General features: G+C 39.3%; 1 protein-coding gene across 6 annotated transcripts in view; it reads left to right on the top strand.

Moving 5' to 3' along the window:
* Window positions 1-23,269, top strand: part of soat1 (sterol O-acyltransferase 1) — a 61,526-nt gene that overhangs the window by 23,880 nt on the left and 14,377 nt on the right. For all 6 annotated transcript variants that reach the window (XM_048602036.1, XM_048602038.1, XM_048602040.1 and 3 more), the window contains exons 3-10: window positions 3,414-3,472; window positions 9,254-9,399; window positions 10,239-10,298; window positions 10,571-10,678; window positions 13,929-14,211; window positions 15,530-15,605; window positions 20,220-20,301; window positions 22,149-22,194. In XM_048602036.1, coding sequence (XP_048457993.1) covers window positions 3,414-3,472; window positions 9,254-9,399; window positions 10,239-10,298; window positions 10,571-10,678; window positions 13,929-14,211; window positions 15,530-15,605; window positions 20,220-20,301; window positions 22,149-22,194 — 860 coding nt within the window. The remainder of the gene's footprint in view (window positions 1-3,413; window positions 3,473-9,253; window positions 9,400-10,238; window positions 10,299-10,570; window positions 10,679-13,928; window positions 14,212-15,529; window positions 15,606-20,219; window positions 20,302-22,148; window positions 22,195-23,269) is intronic.

The following is a 23,269-nucleotide window of genomic DNA, read 5'->3' as shown; positions in this document are numbered from 1 at the left end:
CTTTTTAATTACAACTCAGTGCACAATTTTTAACATTTTCTGTAAATTATGGGTTTGCTATTCCTATACATCTTGTTCTCTTGTCATTTACTACAGTAACTATTCTATATGTTGTCAGCAGAAGAGTTGAAGACAGGCATTGATATTTATTCAAAACAACAGTTGTAGAATTTTTTTCTTCCTTTCTTTGGAGCAGGTTCACAAAATACATATTTCTGGCAGATTGTCATTAAGAATAGTGAAATGAAACTGTTTTTTTAACCCTTCCTCTCCCTGTTCCCACAGCAATGACTGGTTTGAATTGGCTTACAGTGAAGGTGGATTATTTCCGTAGTGTGATGCTTTTCAGTCCTCCAGAGGCATTGTTAACTCTTAGCCATGACATCATGATGTTGTAGGCTGAAGGAACCTGGATGTAGCCTCTGTATGACAGCATTTGGACTGCATTGATTATTCTTCATTAAATTCCCCGTTATTTTCAACCTCCTCTCCTCCATGAAAATGAGTGGCTATACTTGGCTCAAAAAGATAGCAATATTTAGCTCAAAAAATTATCAGAAAATCTCACATGATTTTGAGTTCATGGATTGCAGGCAAGATTTAGAATGGCTGACTAGTGTGAAGTACAACCCTCGATGCATTCTGTCTGGGAATTGTACATAATTGAGTTTGTTGGAAATGTTAGAACAGCTTGTGGATGTTTAATTTGCAAAATGTATTCCTGCTGCTTGATTGACCTTTTAGTTTTAGATTTGTTTTTTCTTCTTTAGCGAACAAGAAAAAGTAAGCTTGAGGCAAAAATAAGTTTTCTGTCTAATTTTGCATAGATACCGGTACTTGTTACTTGTTACTGGACTGTTCGAACAAGTGGACGTTATAGTCATATCCTTTTCAGTGTCACTAGTGTACTTGAGGCATCTCTCGAATTTAAGATTGGCTGTTCTTAGTTCAGATGCTGATTGACCTCATCTAGCATTATCCCTCTTTACCCTTCATTCTCCCAACTCCACAGCACACTAAATTGAACTTGTTATACTTGCACTCCAACTGAAAGCAGTTGATTCCATAATGGACTGAAATTTAAATTTGGATTTTGTGGTTTGTGTGGCATAATAAACCCAAAACATGGAACCATGATGTCAGTGGTGTGCAGCAATTGCACTTTGAAGGAAGCATTGTGGGCTCTTCTTACTCCACATTTTCTTGGTGTAGGATTTCAGAGAATCTGTTTTAAGTAGAAATTTATTTAATTTTGAGATATTGTAGAGGAGTTCTAGATAACTATATAATTGGTACTTAAACCCATAAAGCTCATGTCAAATGCTGTTCATGGAAAATTAACAAGTTGGGAATGTTTTCTTTAATAATAGATACAAAATTTTATGTTTGAAGGAATGGAAAATTACAGCATTTAAAACATTGTCCCATTTAGTAGTTCCCACATTCTTGTCCTCCAGGCTGATTCCTCAGATTATGAATTTCTCATTTTTCAACATTTTGCTCTAATTATAGAGCAGCATTTATCTGAGTTGCATTAGGGAACCACCATGTCAGTTTTTAATGCAGACTTCATTAATTAATCTGTAACTAGGAATAAAGAATATGTAAGTAACTTGGCAATAAATTCCTTCTCTCTAAATGTTCCTTCCTATACTTCTGATCCCCACACTGTTTAGATTAATTTGACATGATGTAATGCATTTAAGCAGCTTTTCTCTAAGTTTTTTTTTGTCAACTTGTTGGCATTAAATTGAAATGATGTTAATTTTCATACGCAGGCTGCAGGAAATGCAATTTGCAGGTCATATAACAATCTCACTCACTAATAACAAAATCATGATTTAACTTAAATTAGGGTTGTCACTAATGTATTAAACTTGCAAAGCGTCTATGTGGTAATAATCTCCTTGTGTTCTATATATGCAGCTGTTGTTTCATGATTTTTTTTTTTAAATCCTTGCAGACAGAATTCATAATTTTTCTTTGCACCTCAGGAATTAATTGAAAGTATTGTTTTACAGCAAATTTAATTCACACATTTTGTGCACTCCCATAAATAAGAAACAGAACATACAATTACAGCTGCCAAAGTCTTTTTGTTTATACTTAGTGTTTACTCCTGCATTTCCTGCAGTCTTTGAGTACCAAGCATCCATCTCTTGAGTGTTTCCCTTGAAAGAAAAACAGTTGAAAAGACAGGCCTTCATAGAGCAAGACTACATCCAAGCTTCTTGATCTGTATACAAACCCTTTTATTTTCTAACAAAGCATTGATTTTCATTTTAGTAACACTTGTAGGCATTGAACCACTCAACATTGAACTGATGTCAAACTCTGGTTCCATAGAATGCCTAAAACTTCCCATTGAGGTTCTGAATTTCATTTGTACTTCCCAAAATAATGCTCAACAAATAGCTGGAGCTAATCTAGGTATGGAACAACTGAATTAAAGCATGCTGAAATTCCAAGATGAATACTCGGATTTCAATTATCACATTTAACTTCAAATTATTTCAAGTATTGCTTAGTTATTAGGACCAATGTTGAACCCAACATCCTGTTTTTTTAATAAGGAACATCAGACTGTTTGTTTGTTTGTTTGTTTATTTCTTTAAAACTTAGTTATACAAATTTAGGTTAATTCTAATCTTTGTTTTTGAATAGTTGCTTTTGCCAGTCATCCTATTGTCATGTCATGAAGAGAGAAAGCAATAAGTAGGAGGGATTGTGTGGTCTCACGGGGGCAGTTATGACAAATGACTTTTCATTTCAATCTGTAGTGCAATTTGAGCCAGCTTCTTGTACTTGGCAACTTCTCAAAGAATAACTTTTTTTCTCTTAACGTTTACTTAAAAAAACAATTAAAACTCTGTTAATTCGATTCAGTGAGGACAGGAGATTACAGGCAGTGCACACACCCCCTAGCCCGTATTGCAAACAGGTTCCGTTTTTGAGTGCATTTGCGAGTCAATTTGTACCCAAGTTGGAACACAATATAAAGGAGCCATTCGTAAGTACAGGGACTGTTTGCATGCCAGATCTTTATTAGACTCCTGTATGTGATTGATTGTGTTTGTAAGTAAAAGCATTTGTAAGTTCCTGCGTCAAAGTTTGATATAATGACAGAGCCTAAATTTGCACAGTATGACATGTCACTTGTTTTAAAAGATTGCAAGAAAATGTATTACTAACCTCTTGGGAAAATTTTTAATTTGACAAGGACTGTTATGAGTTTAAATAACAGCTGGCTGAATGTTAGAAATTGCATTAGCAATGAGCCCACAGGAAGTGTGATCACATTGATGGAGCAAGCTTGATAGACTCTTGTGTGCAGTACCTCAAACAACATGATCTTTTCTGGTGAAACTGATTTTGTTCCGTTTGAGTGTAAAAAGATTTCTCTCTCTTTTCAGGAAAAATAGATGCTGAACATGTGATAAATAGAAAATTGCAGCTCAAGCAAAAGGCTGAGGTAAGCTTTCTAATATTTGATTGAAATGATTTCCAACATGATTTACTTCAGCCGTTTTCCCCTTTTAACTAGGCCAATCCTGTGCATTTGCATGACTGTGCTAAACTCATTTAGTGGATACAAAATTGACTGACTAATAGGTAACAGAGTAATGGCCAATGGATATTTTTCATGCTGGTGGAAGATTTATAATGCAGTTCACCAGGAATTGGTATTGGGTCCCTTGCTTCTCCTGATGTATATTAATGACCTGGATCTTGGTGTATAGAAGCCAATTTTGAAGTTGGTCAGATGATAGTTTACAATTCTTCCAAGTTTGCTGTGAGGAGCATAGCATGGAATTCCAAAAGACATGAACAAGTTGGAGTGGGCAGATAGTTGGCAGGTGAGGTCCAATGCAGAGAAGTGTGCACTTTGGTAGGAAGAGCATTGGTACATACAGTATGAGGTAGGGGTTACAGGTGCAGAGGGATCTGGGTGTATCAATGCACAGATCACTGAAGATGGAAGGACAGGTGGAGACAACAATTCATGAAGCATATAGTGTTTTTGGCTTTATCGATAGGAGCACAAAGTTAAAAAGAGAGGCACTGTTAAACTTGCATAACATTTGTTAGATGTCAGCTGGAGTGTTTCGGACAGTTGTGGGCACCACGTTATAGGCAAGATGCGAATGTATTTTGAAGAATGCTGAAGCGATTTACAAGAATGATTCTAGGAATGAAAACCTTCCACTATGAGGATAGTTTGGAGATGTTGGGACTGCTCTCCTTGGAGAGGAGGAGGTTGAGAGGAGATTTGAAGATGATGCTCAAAGCCTTGAGTATGCTGGACAGTAGTTTGGGAGAAGCTGTTCAGTCTCTTGTAAATGGAACAAGACGGGAGGGCATAGATTTAAACTTGCGCAAGCGAAGCAAGGGTGATGTGACTTGAATCTCTTTTATTCAGCAAGTAGTTAGTTATGGAATGCACTACCTGGAAGTATGGTGGATGTATGCTCAGTTGAGGCATTCAAGAAGTTATTGGATGATAATTTGGATAGAGATGGTGTGCAGGGATATGGGGGAAAACAGCTGGAGTTAGGCATTAGCTAACAGAACCACGGCAGGCACCATGGGCTGAATGACCTCCTTCTCAAAATCATGACAGTTGTGATTCGGTTGAATTCCAGTTTGCTGTTTCTATGGAGGTGAAATACATCAAAATTAAATAAGAGTTTGTTTCCTATTCTTCAGTGTATGATGTAGTCTGCGTTGAATGTTGTTTCGGTTTTTGAAACTATTTTATAACAAATCCTGTGATTCAGACAGTATTCATATCAGTTTTTAAATGCAGTGTTTTAATGATTGCGAGAAGCTATAAAATAAAACACACATGTGTAAATTGTGTTGTGTATTTACACTGCAGCTACCACTTATGCCCTGCCATGCAGCAAAACTGTACCAGCCATAAAACTATGTTGGAAGCTGTGGGAAAGATCAAAATTACCTTCAGATAGTGTTAAAAAAATGCCTGTGTTCAGAGGACACTCTAAGCACTTCATAAATGCAGTTTAAGACATACCATTAGATTTTCTTCACTGGTATCAAAAAATATTATTAGTACACTGCCTTCATTGTGTTAGTTCTCTTTTTCTTCACTTCTATAATGTGAATGTCATTGATAAGGCTGGGTCAGCGTTTATTGCCCATCACTACTTGCCCTTGAAGGTGGTGCTGAACCACCAACTTGCTGCAATCTAACAAGTGTAGATATACCCATAATGATGTTGGGTTGGGAGTTTCAAGATTTGCATCCAGCAGCATTGATGCAGCTGTAATTGAGGTGGTATGTGGCTTGTAGGAGACATTACAGCTGATGGTTTTTCCCATAAACCTGGCTTTGTCCTTCTCAGTGGTGTCAGTCATAGATTTGCATAGTCTTGTCAACAGAGGCTTGGTGATTGTGGAAGTATAAAGTGACTTATTAATGCTCCTGTGTCAGTGGTGGTTGTATTGAATATTGAAGGTACTGGATGGGGTGCTGATTTTGATTGTGATGTTTCATATTGAAACTTAAATGTTGAAATTGGCCTCATGTAGACCAGTGGAGAGTATTGATTTGTGCTTTATACAAGGTGAGCAGATTTCAGAGAGTTAGGAGGTGAATTCACTGCCTCTTTCTTCTTTGCATAGTTCAGTTTCTGCCCTATGGTAACCCCGAGGATGTTAGTATAGGTTTCAGCAATGTTAATACCGTTGAATACCAAGCGCGGATGGTTTGATTCTCTAATTGTGATGGACACTGTCTGCTTTCTTCATTGCTTCATAGGATGTAGGTATCCTTTAATTACCCTTGAACCGTGTGGTTTGAGTTGCATTGTTCTACTGACTGCGTGGTTTGCATCTAAAGAAAATCTTTTTAACTCGAGCAGAACAAGTTACATCAGAAAAGATTCAAGTGTGTGACTGAAAGGAGAGAGAGGGAAGAATGTAGTTCAAATGATTTGCCTATCTTTCTTGGCCCTTGAACTGAATGGCTTGCTGGGCCATTTTCAGAAACTAATTTGAATGCAACTGTAATTGCTGTAGGTCTGGAATTGCATGTAGACCAGAGTGGCTAAAGATAACACATTTCCTTGCATAAAGGAAGGTTTTTAAAACACTTGACCATTGTTTCATGGTCATTATTAACATAAACTTTCAACTGCAGGTTTTTCTTTTAATTCAGTTTAAATTATCTCAGCTGCCTTGATGGTATTCAAACCCATGTCTCAGGACCATTGGCCTGGGCTTCTGGTTGACAAGTCCACTAATGTTGTTGTTGTTGTTATTGTTGTTAATAATAATAATAATAATAATAATAATAATAATATTATGTCACCATCACCTGATCTGTGTGGCCCCACAATTTTGCTGCACAGCGTAGTGCCATATCTCTCCAGCCCCGCATGATGTTTTGTTGACTTGGTCAGTCCGTTGCTACAGATATTTTGTATGAAATTTGCAACAGAATAAAAATCTTTGGGCTTAGCAGGTTTCTGATGTTTCTTTATTCTCTACCAATGTCCTACCACTCAATTTAGTTCATTTCACCCTTTTGATGTACTTTATGAAAAATTTCTCTGTTCTCCTCAATCACTGTAGTTGTGAATTCCATATTCCTATCTGACCACAGTTGGTTCATTTCTCTCCAGTCTGCATCTAAATGCTGCGCAGGCCAGCCATCTAATTTAAAATCTGCTTAATAAAGTTTATTTCAATAAGGAGCATGAAATAGGAGCAAGAGTGGGCCATTCAGCCCCTCAGGCCTGACTCCTGTTCAACAAGATCATGACTCATCTGCCTCAGGCCACAACTTCTCATTGCTCTTGACTCCCTGATATTTCTGGTCAATCTGCCTTTTCATTGAATTCTTTCAGTGATCTATCTTCTCTGGATAGCTGTGGAGGCTAATGCTGGATACTCACTACCCTCTTGAAGAAGGAATGATTTTGCATCTCACTGAGTGACCCCTTATTCTATAACTATGTACCATTGTTTAAGATTCCCCCACAGTTGGGAAGTGTTATCTCAAATCTACTGTGTCAAGACCCCTCAATGTTGTGACAATTTTACACTAAACAGTCACATCATTCCTCATTGTAGTAAACGCTACAAAATAAAGGCCTGACTGTTTAGCTGTTCGTGATCAGTTAACCCCTCCATCTGTGGAATTAGCCTAGTGAATCTCTCTTGACTGCCTGCATTCAGTATATCCCTTTTAAAATACCAAACCAACACTGTACACAGTACTCCAAGTTCACCAACATCCTGTGCAGTTGTGATAAGGCTTCCCTATTTCTAAACTCCAACCCCCAAAGTTCAAAATTCTATTTGTGAATTTCATTACTTGCTGGACCTGCATGCTAACTCACTTACAGCCACAAGAACACAGATTGCTCTAGATTCTTTCTCCATTACATGATTAATCTATCTTTTGATTCTACCAACCAAAGTGAATGACTGACTGACTGCTTTCTTTCCTACGTCCATCTGCCAAGTTTTGGCCCACTCACTTAACCTATCTGTCCCCATGCCCTCCCATCTATTTCTGTGTAGTCTGCAAATCTGGATATAGTACACTCTATCCCCTCTCAGTCGCTGATAAAGATAGTAAATGAGTGATGCCCTCAGACTTTGCCTGTGGCACTCCACTAGTTATACCTTTCCAATCTGAAAAAGACTCTCTAATCCTTACCTGGTCTTCAGTGTGTCGGTCCATGCAGATATATTACGCCTAATACTGTGATCATCTGTCTTGTGCCACATAAAAGCTGATCGCACATTATTAAATACCTTTTGAAAATCCAAATGCACTATGTTTACTGTTTCCCTTTTATTAACGCTGCTTGTTATATCCTGAAAGAACAGTGGCAAATTTGTCAAACATTATTTGTCTTTCACTTGTTAAGGACTAGACCAGATCCCCCTCAAAATATGTTAAGGTAGACTAGACCCTAACTTTTTCTTATTTTAAAGAAAGATGTGAATTGCACATTCCAGATGTGATCTAACTAGTCAAACTACTCAACATTAAGCAGAACACAATTTTTTAAATGCCATAGTTAAAATACAAACAAAGGAAAGAGGAATTTAGATAACTTAACTATTGGAAAACTTAACCAAATAATAGATACAGTGCCTTTTCTAATTGACTGTTCAATATAGTAACATCCTATAAACACCCGTTGGCAAAAAGGTAAATTCAGACATGGATTCTTACAGACAATTCTGCAATCCAGGAGGAAACAACATCAAGAGGTTTCAGAGACTGTAGCAGCTAGGAATTACTGTACTGAAGCTCCAACCTTCTGGGACCCAAACAGCTTCTGACTGCTACAGCTTTTTAAAAAAAACTAGAAAGCTTGATCTGAGATAACTGGTCACTCCCCTTCCATTGTTGCAACTGTTTTTTTAAAAAACCTAAAGGCCTGCTCTGATGGTTGACTTAGGCCGTCTCCCTCTGCCTTTACAACCTCTCTTCAAGAAAAGCCAGGACAAAATAACCTTTTTAAAAGCAACAGCATCGTTACACAGTAAGCTATGTTGACTGTTTGATTGCATTCAGTTTTTGTGAATGTCCTGTTATTTCTTTCTTAATGATGGACCTTTTTTCCTTTTTCCTTCAAGTTCATGGTTCAATGTGTGTGGTTCTTAACAACCTTTTGTGGCCTTAACCTGGTCTCGTAATTTTGGATTGGTTTCCTTTATACTCGCACTGCTGGATTCTCATCACTTGGAGTACTAAATATTGTAGTTCTAGCTTTTCTGGTTACTGAAGTTTTGTGAACATAAAGTTTGTAATATATTGTGTTAGATTGTAACAGTCAATATTGCAGACTTTTTTAGAATGAAAGAATTCAGCATGAGCTGCTTTTGATACATTTGTAACAATTCTTCATTACACAGCATGATTTTATCATGTTTCATGGAACAGATTTTAATCCTCGCTGATTCTTCCTCCAACAATGGCACAAGTTCCCTTCCATTCTGTTCTGGAACTTGATTTTCAACATAAATAACTTGGTCCTAGCTGCTACCAGTCTGAGGAGTCACCATACTCGAAATGTTAACTCCCACACATGTTACCAGACATGATGAGTTTCATTGGCAATTTCTGTTTTTACCTTTTAAAATTGTGTTGAGAACCATGTGAGATACATAGCACCTGAGTAGTTCCTTTTGGGTTTTTTAAATTGAAAAGAATCTTATGAATCAAAGTTGTACTTTGGATTTTAATTCCATTTTTATTTTTTTAAAGCAAATGAAGACAGACTTGTTGAAGCAGTTTGATTTTCAATTTAACCATTTTGTGGATAATCTGATCGATGAATCAACCAGCCTAGACTCTGTTTCTCCATTCTTATGTGCATCAGTGAATAAAGAACTGACAGCTTTAGCTCACAGGTAAGGAATGAAGGAAATATGAACACTAGAGGCAATGTACATGAAAGGTCAAGCAGGCTAAAGAGTCAGCTTCAGAGAAGGCTGCCATTTTACCTAACTCTTTGCCAATTTTCTGGATAAGAAATTCAGCTAGACCTATTGCCTTCCATTTTTCTCTGTAGCACAGCAAATTATTTCCCTTTTACGTACTTATTCCTTTTGCAAACCATTATTGAATCAGCTTCCACCACCCCTCTGGGCAGTGCATTTCACATTATAATCATTCTGTGATTTGGTTTTTCCTTTTTTTTGGTTCTTTTGCCAATTACGTTGAACCAATGACCTCTGGTTGTTAGTCCTGCTGACAGAAGGTTTAGCTTTCCCTCTGTATGCTCTATAGATTTGACTTTTTTTAACGTTGCAGTCAAGTCTCCTCGTCTCTAAGGAGAAGAACTTGAGGTTTTCCAAACTACGTTACCGACATGGAACTAGTACTGTTTGTGCCAGTGTGGTACATTTCAAGCATTGGTTCCAGAAATTTTGTGGGAGAGTAGTGTGGGGTGCCATCTTTTTTGTCTCTCGTGGGTGCTACTTTGTGAAACAGTAAGCAAGAACAAATGTTTGCTTCAGGATCCATGGAGAGATGGTTACGTGGTGCATACAGTAAAGTGTGTAAAGAGGGTGATGTAAGTTCAGCACTTATTTGCTGAATGGTGACTCATTTCTTAGTTTTTGAAAGGGATTTTAAATTCTGATGACTTGTCATTGTTAACCTTGACTTTTGACATAATTCAGTTGAAGTTAATCTTAATTCAAGGTCTTGTGTTGTTAAGTTCTAATTTAAATATATCTGGTTAAAGACAGGCAAGGGCACCTCCAGAGAAGGGAAAGCACTTCATATCTCGGCGATCTCTGCTTGAGTGAGTACACTTTTTGTGTGTGACCACCCTCCTAACTCTCCGAATTTTTGCAACTGGAAACAGCTGCCAAATATTGAAAATGCCAGAAGTGGAAATGTACTTGATTTTCAGTTCTTGTCCTCTCGATTGCCTTGAGTTTGCATTTCTAAACTTGTGCTTAAGCAATTGAATTTCGTTTCCCTTATCCTAAGTAATTTGTTTGTTTTTAATTCTCAGTGCAACAATGTTGCAACATACCACAGATTAAAAGTGCTTCTCTGTTCCCCATTCAGTGAGCTGTTTCAAGTGAATCACATCCGGACTATCTATCACATGTTCATCGCTCTACTCATCTTATTTATAGTCAGTACCCTGGTGATGGACTTCATTGATGAAGGAAGGTAAGAATTCAGGAAAATAATAAGAGGGCAGAAAGAATAAACATTGGCTTTAACTTAAGACCTTGAACCATATGTATATTTGCAAATGATCTTGCATACATGGCCAAATAAGGGCTCAACAAATAAAAATACTGACAGCTGAGCAAATTTAAACTTGATAATATGGAATACAAGTTTAGAATAATATATTTTCTGCATCACTGAATTAGAAGCCTTGATGAATTCATAGCATAACTTTTAGTTGCTGTTTCATCACTAGACGTACAAGTCTATTGGACAGTGTACTTTTAAGTTCTCAGGCAAAAACATATTGCTGGAGGGGTCTGGCAGCATCTGTAGTGAGAAGATAGCGTCAATGTTTTGGGTCCTGGAACCCTCCTTTAGAACCGATTTGTAATTAGGAAAAGGTGATATATATGGTGAGGGTGGGGTGTTGGGTAGGGTAAAGAAGTAAATGATAGATGAAGATGGAACCCAAAGAGAGAACAGCGGTTAGGCAGATTAAGAGATGGACAATGCTGAGCTGGGGAGAAAGAAAAGCTGGTAATAGGGACCATTAGGAGGTGAAAATGGATTGGCTGCGATGAAAGCCACAGATGTGGGGTTTGGGATAGGGTCTTGGAAGATGATGTTCAGGCTGTGAAATTACTGAACTCATTATTGAGACCTGTAAGCTGCAGGGTCTCCGAATGTAAAATAAGATATTATTCTTTTAACTTGCACTGAGCATCGCTGGAGCGCTGGAGCACTGCAGCAGGCCCAAGCCAGAAATGTTGGCCAAGGAACACTGATGCTTTGAAGTGGCAGGCACCAGAAACTCAAGTCGTTTTTGCAGACAGAACGTAGATGTTTTGCAAAGTTGTCACCCAGCCTGGTTTGTCTTAGCAATGTAGTGGAGACCAAATTGTGAGCAGTGAATGCCGTAGACTGGATTGAGTGAGTGAAATGCTGGTAAATCACTACTTCATCTGGAAGGTGTCTGGGGCATTGGATGCTGAGGAGGGAAGAAGTAAACGGACAAGTGTTACATCTGCAATTGTAATGGAATCACAGATGAACACCATGGCAACGTACCCCTCGGTCCAATTCGTCTGCACCTACCAGATATCCTGAATTAATCTAATTCCATTTGCCCCATAGACCTCTAAACCTTTCCTATTCATAAACACATCCGATGCCTCTTAAATGTTGTATTTGTACAGCCTCTACCACCACCTCTGGCAGCTCAATCCATACACACACCACCTCGGCGTGAAGTTGTTGCCCCTCCGGCTGCTTCTAAATCTTTCCCCTCTCTCCTTAAAACTGTGCCCTCTAGTTTTGGACTCCCCTGCCCTGAGGGGAAGAAAAGACCTTGGCTATTCACCTGATCCATGCCCCTCATGATTTTATAAAACTTCTTTAAGGTCACCCCTCAGCCCCTGATTTTTCCAGGGGAAATAGCCCCAGCTTATTCAGCCTCTCCCTACAGCTCAAACTCTCCAATCCTGGCAACATCATTGTAAATCTTTTTTTCTGAACTCTTTCAAATTTCACAACATCGGAGACCAGAATTGAATGCAGTATTCCAGAAGTGGTCTAACCAGTATCCTGTAGAGCTGCAACATGACCGCCTAACTCCTATACTCAATGCACTGACCAATAAAGGGAAACATAGCCAACGCTGCCTTCACTCCCCTGTCTACCTCCACTTTCAAGGAACTATGAACCTGCACTCCAAGATCTCTGTTTGGCAGCACTCCTCAGGACCTTACCATTAAGTGTACACGTCCTGTCCTGATTTGCCTTACCAAAATGCAGCGCCTCCTGTTTATCTAAATTAAGCTCTGAGACGTTGGGAGTGGAGGAGAAGAGGACCAGGATGTCTGAGGGAATGCCCCAGCTGAATGCTAACGAGGATGGGGAGGGAAACTATGCATCTTGTGGTGGCATCCTGCTGCAGGTGATGGAAATGCAGACTTATAATCCTCTTGGATCTGCATGCAGGTGGGTGGGGAGTGCGGACTTAGATCAAAGGTGTGGTCATGGGTGTAGAACAGACCCCAGTTATCCCTGTCTCTTTGTGGGATTCGTGGAATATTTCCTGTTCCAATTCTATTTGGAGTCCCTCCCCACAATTCATTCTCCAGTACATCAATGACATCATCGGTGATACTTCCCTCTTTCGTCTGGAATTGGAAAAATGTATAAATTTTGCTTCCAGTTTCTACTCCTCACCTTTTACCTGGTCTATTTCTGACTCCTCCCTTCCTCAACATCTTTGCTCCCATTTTTGGGAATAGACTGGCCACTGATATCCACTACAAATCCACTGACTTGGCGGTCACCCTCTTACCCTACTTCTGATAAAGACTCCATTCTGTTCTCCCTGTCTTTCTGTCTCCGTTGCATCTGTCTGCTAATGCCACTTCCATGGGAGGGTACTCAGAAATTTGCACCTTTTTTTTCTCAGCTGTGGATTCCCCACCAGGTGGTTGATGGGGCCCTCAGCTGTACCTGACCATTTCTCTCACAACTGTGGTACTATATACAAACAACTATTTTTCTTTTGTATATTAACCTCCTTGCATATTTTTGTCTCAATCCAATTTTAAAATGACCGATGAGGCAAGCTGTCGCTATTGGACCAACTAGAAAAGTTGGACCACCTAGATCTGTATGACTAATTAATCAGATCAATGGAGCCACTAACTGGTGGAAGATGTATAGCTGTTCTGTTGCATCTATTTTTTTTTAAGAAATAGCATGTTTCCCTTGAACTGATGTTTTGGTCTGGGTGGAAGAAATTCTATCTTTTGTGTTCATGCATAAAATTGGCAGTAGTATTCTGTAATGATGTGTACCTAAACTTGTACTATCCCCTTCAGTTCAGGGTTGTATGTCAATGGTATTATTTTGAGTTGCGCAGTGCCAAGGTGAAGTGTTGGTGACTGCTGTCTTCACATGGATATGTGCAGTACTGGGCGGACTCTGAAGTGTGAAGTAGAGCATCATACAGTTGATGCAATGGTACACAATTTGGTTTAGGTGTCAATTTTTATAGCATTTTTTATTACATTTTGTTAAAAATGTGAACTGCTATTCCTTGCCGCATTTGAGAAGTTGATGGTGAACTATTACTTGAACTGTTATATCAAGTTTTAACATAATGACACTGTAATACTGTTACTGAATTACAAAAGCAAAATATGTATATATGTATCTAATATCTTGGTTGTCTTTAACTTGATCGCATTGTTTCTTTTTGCAGGCTGGTCCTTGACTTCGATCTGTTGGTTTATGCCTTTGGGAGATTTCCCATTGTCATTTCCACCTGGCTCTGCATGTTCCTGTCTACACTAATCATTCCATATGGCTTGTTTCTGCAATGGGCATTCGGATACTATGCATCAAAACATAAAGTTTTACGTACAGTGTTCTTTGGTGCATTGTTTTTGTTGTTCCAGATAGTGGGCCTTTGGGCTGCCCCAGTCTACACAGTTATTCATTTTCATCTACCTCCAGCCTCCCGTTTCATTGTTATATTAGAACAGGTGTGTATTCTCTAATAGCATTTTGTACGTTTGTAATTCAGATTTTTGAGCTTGTTTTTGACATTTATGCTGATAAGTCTTGTTTGTGAGGATTTATGAATTGGGTTTACTACCTAATGATCCATAGGAAGAATACTGAAGAAACTTTAGGAGAAAAACAATTCCATTATACAAAAAAGAAGTGCTGGAAGTACACAGCAAGTTTGGTAAGATCTGTGGAGAGTTAAACAGAATTCATGTTTCAGGTTGATGACATCTCGTAAGTTTCTGACCCAAGCATTTCCAGTATTTCCTGACTTTTTTTTATGCTGGATATTGTTATTCACTGTTAAAAAGTTGTGGAGTCATATAGTGTGGAAACAGACCCTTTGGTCCAACCAGTCCGTGCTGACCATAATCCCAAACTAAACCAGTCCCACCTGCCTGCTCCTGGCCCATATCTCTCCAAATCTTTCCTATTCGTGGTCTAATCCAAATGTCTTTTAAACATTGTAATTGTACCCGCGTCCACCACTTCCACAGGAAGTTCATTCCATACACGTGCTACCTCTTCCATTCTCCTCATTTGATCATGCTTGGTTGTGATAATTACATCTTGGGAAATTCATGCTTCCAAATTGTGCTGTTCAAAACCAACAGTCCCCTTCCCTGACCTCATTATATCCAAGCACCTATTCCTATGGGAGTGGGGACACATCAATGTCCTTCACCTTCCCTCCCTTGAACATACAGCACACATTAAAACTGCAAAATTGTGGACAAAGCCTGGTACCACCTAGAGAATTCTCTGAGCAAGTAGGTAATGTACTGTGAATACAATAAGCAATTTAAACTGACATGGTATTTGAGGCGTATGTATTTTTATGCATATGTGTGGTTCCTTGTGCAGAATCAGTGAACTGACTTGAAAGGGAGACTCGGTTTGATAATTCAAGAAGGCAGCTCACTACCACTTTGGGGGCTATTAAGGATACGTGATAAATGCTGGCCTAGCCAATGTAGGACTGTATGAATTATTTGTGTTTTTAAAGACTTGTATTTTGTCATGCAGTCTATAATTTCCAGATTTCTGATTTTACTTTGAGGGGATTTTCCCACTGAATAATAGTACTAGTCAGTTTCCCGTGTTGTATGCCCGTAGTATTCAAATAGATAAAGATCCATTGCTGTTCTAGCCAAAAAGTCTAGCTGGCAGTGACATTGCAAGCACCTACCATTTGTAACTTAAGTGTGAAATGTGTGTAAATCAAATGTTATATAATAATCCCAAAGTGGCTTGGCTTGAGATTCATGGCAATGGTCTGTTTAATCTCCTCAGGTCCGCTTGATGATGAAAGCACATTCCTTCATACGGGAAAACTTCAGCAGAGTGATATCAAATAAAGAAAGGAACAGTGAGTGTTATAGTTTGACCTTTTTCTTTTAAAGGAGTGAGGTGGGAGTGTCCTCACACCTCAAATTCAGTCCTTTCAGACAACTTGGAAAGTGACTTGTACTGTAATAATGCATTTTCTAAGGTTGCATCTCCTGAAAACCTCAATGAAAATAACCTATCAAGATTTGTTATGGTTAATGACTTGTCTGTTTATCCAATACTTATATTTGTACAGCTGATTTGAATGTCAGATCTGGTTTTGTTTTTCTTGATTAATTATTTCTGTTGCTTCTTTGTTCCTGTCTCCCTCACTTTGGGGAACACTTGGGCACCAATCATGCTTTATCCCTTGACTTTCCCTAGCTCTTGTCAGGACTTTATATTCCTGGTGTCGTCTCCTCTTTCCCGAGAAATTGAACTTTTCATAATTCACAATCCCACAAGCCCTGGAATGTTGTTAAAATGAAACGGATATGTTAACTCATACTTGGTCACCCAAATAGTCCACTTTCCATATATTCTGAAGGATAGACCCTGGTGTATGTTGAGCACTTTCCATACTCCCCTCAAGGATCACTTGACAAAAGAGATCGAATACTGGATCAGCATTGCTAGTTCAGCATTCTACAAACTATGGCAGTGACTGTTTGATGACAAGGGTCTTTGCAAGTCAACTACAGACTGTGCAGAGCAGTTGTTGTCACCACACACGTACTGCAATAAAACCTGAATTGTATATCAGTAGCAGTAAGGGCACCAGAGAATTTCCATCACCATGGCCTTGGCCTCTTGACAGTGAGAAGACTGATACATTTTGAAGTCAGCTGCACAGCATTAAAGCAATTTCCAATTCTGGTCTTATCCCCTCGACCTTCAAATGGCCAGCATTCTAGGGGAGGACAAATTATTTGCAAACAAGGTCAGAGCACTGACAAAATATTTTTGAGGTGAGGACAGTTTTTTAAAGTTGTGTTTTGCTATTCCCTTTATATGTAAATAAACTCATGAGGGCTCCAATACAAGGACAAGAGAGATATGTGCCATAGTGCAGCAGAACTCTGGGGCAAAGAACCTTGTATCAGCTTTTGAAGGGGCTGACAGAACACAGATTCGTGCTTATTTATCTTTGTGTCAATGACAGTGAGCTATTTTGTAATGTTCCGAAATGTACATTCCAACTATTACAAGGCCACATCAACATACAACACCATGTTTCATGTCTGTTTGCACCAGAAAGCAGAATTTTTAATACACTGAGGCAAATAATTTCCAATGAATTTTGAAAACACCTATAAGCTGAAGCCTATTCTTGATTAAATTCAATGCAGAGAAATGAGAGATGATGCATTTTGAAATGAAGACTGAGGAAAGACATTGCGTGTCAGAATTTTTAAGACTTTGGGTGAAGGTTTTAAGACTCAGATTTACTGGAAATTCCAGATATGGGAGCTCACAGTAGATTGTTAAACAATAACAGTTTGGATTGTTCCCTTTGGAGGAGGGAAAGCTAAGAGGAGATTTGATAAGAGGACATTTTGTAATGATTGAAGGGTCATTAATGAGACGGAACAGATTAAGGTGATTGACAAAATGACCTGGGGTAATGGGTAGGAAGTGTCTCCAGCTACAGCTACTAACATCCATGTTTTGGATCTGGAGTGGTGGGTGGAATGACTGTAGAGTATCTGCAAGGACGTAATCTTTCTGGATGGCAATACAGTGAGATGATTGCAGTCCAGGTAAGGAGTGGATGGAGTAAAAGCATCAGGCAAGTTTGTGAAGGCATTGCCTGGGCCCGTGTCCCTTTTGAACAGTTGTTCTGTTTTGAATACTGCTGAGGAAGATAGTTTTGCAAGGCAATACAGTCAATTGCACCAGGAGTAGCTGAGCTGCACAAGATAGGATAAGAGATGAGAGAGAGAGGGTTCTGTTTCAAAGGGGAACAGATGTTTCTGCAGCCACAAGTGTGACAGCAGGATGATGTGTTGCTTTCCTGGTCCCAGGATCAAGGCTGTCACTGAACTCCTGCAGAATATTCCAAAGGGGAAGGAAGAGCAGCCAGAAGTCATGGTCCATATTGATATCAGTGACTTTTGCAAAACGAGGGATCAGGTCCTATAAGCAGAGCTGGCAGTAATCTCAGCTTTACAGCCATTGTCATGTGCTAGTATGATCATTAGTAAGAGAACAGACTGGATGAATAGTTGGCAGGATGGTATAGGAGGGAGTAATTTTATATTCTTGAGGCTTTGGACTGATTCTGGGCAAAATCAACAGATTGTGCCCCAGCAGGGCCAAGAACCATATCCTTTCAGGGGCGTTTTCACAATGTGGGGAAGAGTTTGAACTTGAGTGCAAAGACATAAATTAGTGAAACATATCAATGCGAGAGAGGAAAAATGGAAGTCCGATGAAACAAGGATAAGCAGCAATTAGGGCCATAGTCCAAGTAAAGAGAAAATGTCAAAGACCAGTCTAATGGTAAAATATTTCCTTGCAAACATTCCATCTAATAAGTTAGACAAACCGTACAACTAGTTGTAAACAGTTATGGTGTGATAACAATTAGAGGCATGGCTGTGGGATGACCAAAGTTAGCAATTCAGTATCAAAGCATGTTCTATCTTTTAGGAGGGATAGGCAATGGACATAGAGGTTGGGCAACTACCACTCCAACAACAGAGTGCTAATGAAGGTAAATGGTATGTTGGCCTTTATTGCATGAGCATTTGATTACAAGGGCAAGGGCGTCTTTCTGCAACTGCACAGGGCTTAATGAAGCTACGTGTGGATTATTATCTGCAGTCCTGGTCTCCTTACACAAGAAAAGATGTACTTGTGATTAGGCAAGTGCAGCAAAAGTTTTTCAGACTGATTGCTGGGATGGTAGGTTTATTGTATGAGGCCAGGGTTTGGATTGACCGGGCTGGTTTTTGTTGCAGTTCTCGAAGAATCAGCGGGGATATCCTTCAAACAAAAGCTATTCTGGATAGATTGGATGCATGGATAATGTTTTCTCTCATTTGGGGATATGGTCAACAATATGATTACAACTCTATGAAGGTTCCTAGTCTCTGTGTATGTGGTAAGCATTTTAGACTGGAATTAGGACACATGCCTTCATTCACAGGGTAGGAATTTATGGAATCTCCAGCATGTAAGGTTCTGGTAACTGGACGACTGAATATATTTGAGAGAAAATAAGACATCTGGGGTCTAAAAGTGTCAAGGGGTATATGGAGAGAGCACAAGGTGAAGGATCAGCCATGATCATGTTGAATGGTAGAGCAGGCTCAATGGATCAGTTGACATATTCCTGTTTTCTGTAATGTGATAATACCTCTTTTACACAATAAGTGGTTTAAGGTTTGCTGTGTAATTCCCAGATTTCAGAGGGAATTTGGTAAGTGGATGAAAGAATCAAACAAACTAACTTGATTTTCCTTCAAAAGAACCAGCACAGACTTGATGGACTAAATGACATCTTCTAGTAATGTACTATTATTTGATTGAGGATGTCTGACTTTTGGGAGACAGTCGAATAGGAGTTGCGTTGCCAGCAGTGGAGCAAAATATATTGCATCCTTTCTACGATTGATCAAAGTTCTTCACTGTGGGGTGGCTCGGTGGTTAGTACACAGCACCAGGGACTCTGGTTCGTTTCCAGCCTTGGGTGACTACCTGTGTGGAGTTTACACGTCCTTTGTGTTTCTATGTGGGTTTCCACTGGGTACTCTGGTTTCCTCCCACAATCCAAAGTTGTGAAGGGTGTATTAGCCATGCTGAATTGTACTGTAGTGTGCAGGCTGGATGAATTAACCACGGTAAATGTGGGGCTATGGGGATAGGATGTTTGCTTTTCAGAGGGTTCGTGCATACTAAATGGACCAAATGGCCTCTATCTGCATTGTAGGGATCCTATGATTCTCAGGGATAAAAAGATCAAAGAGTAGGAGAGAAAACAGGAGCAGGGTGCTGAGTTGGATGATCAACCATGATCATATTGAATGATGGAGCTAACTCAAAGTGTCGAATGGGCTATTCCTGTTCCTATTTTCCATGTTTCTATTTTTATGTGGTAGCTAGACTTTTCTTTGTACACTTCAGTTGGGAAATCATATGTGCTAATGTGGCTGAAGTTAAGAACTCACCATACAGATATTGCAGGAGCAAACTCTATGGTTAATTTTTTGCTCAGGTTGAAGGTCCCAACCTATTGATCATTATCAGCATTGATTATGCTGATGCAGTAAAATTGTTCAGGCTAAGATCTAGTTCTTAGTCATGGGGTCAAAGCTTACCTTAGCAGAAGTGAAACAAGCTATTTCTTTGTTGCTGCTTTGTGTGTTTAGTTATTCTTACAAGTAAGAAAATGGCTCTTGCAACCTGCAGCCTTGATCTGTGATCTCTGATTGAGACAAATTGGCCAAGAACAAGGAAAATCAAGAACTGTGAAGGAAACCAATGCCCTCACGTGTCATGTACCTACTCAAATAGTAGTGATTTTCAATATTTTACATGAAACTTGTTTTATTTATTGTATGTTGCAGAAGCATTGCATTCAGATAGGCTGCTTTCTTGCTTTTGAATGTTTCATTGAAATCCTAATCTTTTGATTTTATCTTTCCCTTAGGTGACATTCAGATACCACAGTTTTCCCATTATCTGTACTTTCTTTTTGCCCCTACACTTATATATCGGGACAGCTATCCCAGGTAAACTCAGTCAGACCATTATCAGAAAGATTGAATGAGTAATGGTTAGATCTTTTTTGAACTATTAACGTAAAGGTGAAGTCACCATAGTATTACCACGGCAGACAGCTGTGCTCACTAGGTGAGGAGAGAGGTTAACAAGAGTCCTTCAAGGCTAACCTTAGCCGGTGCAGGAACTGAACCCATGCTATTGATATCGCTCTGCATTACAAATCGGCTGTCCATCCAACTGCACTAGCGAGCCCCCTGGGGACCAGGATGGTATGTTTACAATGCAGAGTTCTGTCAACGGCATGGATTTAATTACCGCATCGGCAGTGGTTATCCTGAAGGACTCCCCTTCTCAAACCCTCTCCTTGCCTGATGTGTGGTGACCCTCAGGTTTAACTCGTCACCAGATGTGCCCCTCAAATGAGAGAGCAGCCCTGTGGTCTGGTAGGACAATGGAACATGACCTTTGACCGAGTGAATATTGCCTGCGTAGTGTAATTTGTAATCTGCGAAACCATTTGAAGTTGTGTTTTTGGTCAGAACAGGAGTAAACCATTTACCTAATAAAACCTGTTGTGGCATTCTGTTGGGACATGACCAGATTGTATATCCTCTCCGTATCCTTACATTTGCTACATATCTCTTTGATACTCTTATAAATATTAAATTTGATATGTGAAATTGCATGTGTCTTCAGCCTTTTTGAAGAACTAAGTTCCTGATTTTGTTTCTGAAATGCCCTAGTTGTAATTTTAAGATGATGTTCTCTTGTTCTGGATTCCCTGCACAAGCTTGATTCCAAGTTATTGACCAGACCCTGTCAATATATTAAGAAGGTAGCCTAGACCATAACTTTTTTTCTTATTTTAAAGGTAGATGTGAAGTGCTGTGTTCCAGATGCAATGCAACTGATCAGAATACTCGATGTTAAGCAAAACACTTTATTTAAACACTATAATTAAAATACAAACAAAAGAAAGAGGAGTTTAGGATAAGTTAACTATTGGAAAACTTAACTGAATAATAGATATAGTGCCTATTGCTGATTAACTGTTCCCATAAACACACGCATTGGCAAAAAGACAAATTCAGACACAGATTCTCGCATGCAGTTATCCAATCCAAGAGTGGGAAAAAAGATCGAGAAAATTCAGTGCCAAGCAGCTAGGAGTCATTCACTGAAGCTTCCAACTCTCTTGACACCCCAAAGACTTCTGATTAAAACTGAAACCTAAAAACTTAAAATAAAATCTAGAAAGCCTGGTCTGTGAGAGCTGGCCACACCCAGGCTACTGCTCCTGTTCCAACTTTTATAAAGAACCCCAAGACCCCTCAAATTGTTTACTTTCTTAGAGACCGGTCATTACCTCTGCCTTGCAATATCTCTTTTTCTTAAAACAAAAACAGGACAAAATAACCTGTTAAAGTGACAGCATTGTCACAATAGGCTCATGGTGTAAAATCTCTACTTAAAGATTTTGTAGACCTCAAAGATTTACTCTACAATAGCCTAGCTTCGTTGTAGTTTTACACTGAAACCATATCACTTTTCTTGGTGAAGCCTGATCCTGTCCTCATCTGTTAGTTGTTTATTTGATGCAATGGAATACAGGTGTAGGCACTGTTCCTAGCCTGTGTCCTGCAGAGAGGAAGCTGGGGCCAGCTTAAATATTGATGAGCCGTTGCAAAAAGTGTTTTTGGATCTGTTTTAAATCATGACTTGAGTCGGAATAACTGCAGTAACTATGAATTTTTTTTAAAATAAAGCTCGGTTTCTTTGAATTTGAACAAGAATTCGGTATTGAAATAAACAAGCTATTTATTATGACATTTGTTGGATTTTTTTTAAAATACAGGAATCCTACAATTAGGTGGAGCTATGTTGCTACAAAATTTGCTCAGGTAAAGTTTTTCTAAAACCAAGTAATTTCTGACAAGCTGGGTGATATTTCTGTAATAGAACGGGACTTCAATGATCTACTGCAATAGAAGTCTGTCTGGTGGCAATTAGAATTTGGCAGATATTTAGGCATCTCCAATTTACCCTCAGAATCATAGATTTTTACAGTACAGAAGGAGACCATTCGACACATGCCTGCAACAACTCCTGAAAGAGCAACCCAGATGGTCCCAATTTCCACCCCTACCTCTATACCCCTCTAAACTTCTTCAAATATATATCCAGTTCTCTTTTGAAACCTGCTACGGAATCCGCATCCACCACTCTCCCAGGCAGTGCATTCCAAATGCTAACAATTGAATAAAGAAGTTCTTGGTGACAATCATGAAATTGTAACCCCTAGTTACTGACGTACAAATAAGCCCAATTTGTTTTAACTTTCCTTGCATCTAAAATCCTTCTACTAGAGTAAATAACCCAGAAATGTGAATGCAGGTAAAAATATTGTGCAAATAACATAATTTGATTTGGAATCTTTTGTGGGTTTCAATGATAAATTGTTTGTTAGAATAGATTGGTGTGTTGTGTTTCGTAACAAGGCACAACATGAAGCTTTCACGTGGATTCATTTGTCAAGAAAATTGTACATACTGTGAGGATGGGTCATTGTGGGCAGAGAAAGCTCATGTAGTAAACAGTAACCAAGAGTAAGGCCAGGAATGTGTTTCGGAGATAGTAGGAATTGCAGATGCTGGAGAATCTGACATAACAAGGTGTAGAGCTGGATGAACACAGCAGGCCAAGCAGCATCGGAGGAAAGGAAGGCTGACATTTCGAGTCTGGATCCTTCTTCAGAAATGGGGGAGGGGAAGGGGGTTCTGAAATAAATAGAGTGGGGGAGGCAGATAGAAGATGGATAGAGGAGGCAGACAGGTCAAAGAGGCAGGGATGGATCAAGTAAAGGTGAGTGTAGGTGGGGAGTTAGGAAGGAGGTAGATCAGTCCAGGGAGGACGGACAGGTCAAGGGGGTGGGATGGGGGTGGGGCTTGAGGTGGGAGGAAGGACAGGTTAGGGAGG

Source organism: Rhincodon typus, chromosome 10 (assembly GCF_021869965.1).
Source record: "Rhincodon typus isolate 14 chromosome 10, sRhiTyp1.1, whole genome shotgun sequence".
NCBI lineage: Eukaryota > Metazoa > Chordata > Chondrichthyes > Orectolobiformes > Rhincodontidae > Rhincodon > Rhincodon typus.
Note: the sequence above shows the minus strand (reverse complement) of the source record. Positions and strands in the feature narration are given on the sequence as shown.